The following is a 2653-nucleotide window of genomic DNA, read 5'->3' as shown; positions in this document are numbered from 1 at the left end:
TACACCTATTATTTATATATTGGGTATTATTATACACAGGCTCGGCCATATTACCATTATTATATCACTTTCTTAGAGAAACAGAGTAACAGAGACTCACCACGGAGAGAACCTGGTGCAAAACTACCCTTCAACAAAATGGAACTTCTTTCTTTCTTTTTTTTTTTTTTAGAGTCCATCCGACACATAACACTATGTAAGTTTGGAATTTCATTACCAAAATTTTTTTTTTGATGTTTATTTATTTTTGAGACAGAGAGAGACAGAGCGCAAGCAGGGGAGGGCCAGAGAGAGAGGGAGACACGGAATCCGAAGCAGGCTCCGGGCTCCGAGCTGCCAGCACAGAGCCCGACGTGGGGCTCGAACTCACGGAGGGTGAGGTCATGACCCGAGCCAAAGTCAGATCAGATGCTTAACCACCCGAGTCACCCTGGCGCCCCATGGAATTTCATTTTTAACAAAAGACAGCTTGAACTTTGACTCTCCGTGTTCCTGTTTTCTCTCTCTTAGCTGGGAGGATAACACGGTAAATCATCTGGAGAGTGGGCAAAAAACGAAGCTTGGGTAAGGAGTTAAATTCCTGGTTGAAACGTCCTGCTCACCTACTTAAGCTGCGGTTTCATCTGCAAGATCTTTGAAGAGAGAAAGCACATCGGGTCTGGATGACTCAGACCTTTACACGCCTCAAGGCCGGATGACATGATTTCTTAGCACCTTTCTCCCGTCACGAGTGGACATGACCAGCTACCGACTGAACTGAACTCGCTTACCACCGATGCGATCGCTGCAAATATTGCTTAAGTGAACTCGCTTCCCACCGATGCGATCGCTGCAAATATTACTTCTCCGTTTCTCATTTCTGTTTGGGGAATATACAAACAAAAGAATACGGTCTTGTTCCCAAGCTTTCACGTGTTAATTTTTGAAAAGCTAGTTTTCAGGTTCTTAGAATGTAGAAGGTAACTTACCAGCCTCCCTCTTTACCTCTGTTCTCTTAGTCCTCGAGCTCAACGGTGACAACACAACCAACCAGGAGAGCAGTGAATATAACGCACCTGCTTCACCCAGGAGCGCCCAGGGCCTTGAACGTTGTAGGAACTTAATGGTACTAAGTTTTTGTTAAGAACTGTTTGTTTTTATCTTGTTTTTTAATGTTTTTAATGTTTATTTTTGAGAGAGAGAGAGAGACAGAGTGGGAGCAGGGGAGGGGCAGAAAGAGAGTGAGACGCAGAATCTGTAGCCGGATCCAGGCTTGCAGCCATCAACACAGAGGGGCTTGAACTCACAAACCACGAGATCATGACCTGAGCCCGAGTCGGACGCTTAACCGACTGAGCCACCCAGGTGCCCCAAGAATTGTGGGTTTTTTTTTTTAATTTTTATTTATTTATTTTGAGTGTGAGAGAGAGAGAAAGAGAGCAAGAGCAGGGGAGGGGCAGAGAGAGGGGGAGATAGAATCCCAAGCAGGCTCCACGTTTGTAAGCACAGAGCCCGACGCGGGGCTCGACCTCATGAACTGTGAGATCATGACCTGAGCCAAAATCAAGCTGAACGCTTAACCGACTGAGCCACCCAGGTGCCCCAAGAATTATTATTATTATTATTTTTTTTTCCATGACTGGGAAAATAACTTTATTTTCTTCGGGGGTGTGGACAGACGTCTAGTCTCAGAACTTCTGGAATTGCTTTTTGGTGCCAGCGGCCTTTGTGACTTTGAGCACGTTGAAGCGCACAGTCTTGCTCAAGGGCCGGCACTCGCCCACTGTGACAATGTCGCCAATCTGGACATCCCTGAAGCAGGGGGACAGGTGCACGGACATGTTCTTGTGGCGTTTCTCAAAGCGGTTGTACTTTCGGATATAATGGAGGTAGTCCCGGCGGATGACAATGGTCCTCTGCATCTTCATCTTGGTCACCACACCAGACAGAATCCGCCCTCGGATGGAGACGTTACCAGTAAAGGGGCATTTCTTGTCAATATAGGTGCCCTCAATGGCCTCCTTAGGCGTCTTGAAGCCCAAACCGATGTTTTTGTAGTATCGCGGGAGTTTCTCCTTGCCAGTTTCTCCAAGCAGGACCCTCTTCTTATTTTGAAAGATGGTTGGCTGCTTTTGGTAGGCACGCTCAGTCTGAATGTCCGCCATCTTCCCGGCCGCCTGGAAAAAGGAAGGCCCCAAGAATTATTTTTAACGAAGTCGTTATTCCATATTGAATAATCTTAGAATCATGTGGACCCACAGTTGGTGTCACTACCCTTCTCCTTGTCTCTGTTTCCTCCTGTCTTCAGCTATAAAAGCCTTTCAAGCCAGAATCACTAGAGTCGTTTCACAGTCTAAAATGAGCACTATAGGCCTTGGTCTCCCACAGTCCAGACAGAGATAGACACGGAAGCCTCCTGCTTCAGTTGTTCGTTGTACCATATTGAGAAAACCACACAAGTGAAATCTTGATTTCAACGATCGTTCCGATTTGTATACAATGCTTTTAACAAGCCTTGCTGATATTTTACAAGTAGAGAGTGGACTAAAGCTTTTTAAATGGCGTAAATTCCCTCTAGCTTTAGAGTTAGGTGGGGTTTTTTTATGTTTATTTTTGAGAGAGAGAGAGAGCACGCGCACGTGCGCGAACACGAGCACAAACAAGGGGGAGGGGC

At 46.1% G+C, this 2653-nt stretch overlaps 1 protein-coding gene across 1 annotated transcript; it reads right to left on the bottom strand.

The window, feature by feature from the left end:
• Positions 1-1617: 1617 nt before the first annotated feature.
• On the bottom strand, positions 1618-2174 carry LOC145714528 (small ribosomal subunit protein uS17). The gene has a single exon (XM_081794099.1). It carries the CDS (start codon positions 2142-2144, stop codon positions 1668-1670), a length of 477 nt encoding a protein of 158 aa, XP_081650225.1. The 5' UTR covers positions 2145-2174; the 3' UTR covers positions 1618-1667.
• Positions 2175-2653: the final 479 nt, after the last annotated feature.

This window comes from Panthera onca, chromosome X (assembly GCF_046562875.1).
Source record: "Panthera onca isolate mPanOnc1 chromosome X, mPanOnc1 haplotype 2, whole genome shotgun sequence".
Classification (NCBI taxonomy): Eukaryota; Metazoa; Chordata; class Mammalia; order Carnivora; family Felidae; genus Panthera; species Panthera onca.
Note: the sequence above shows the minus strand (reverse complement) of the source record. Positions and strands in the feature narration are given on the sequence as shown.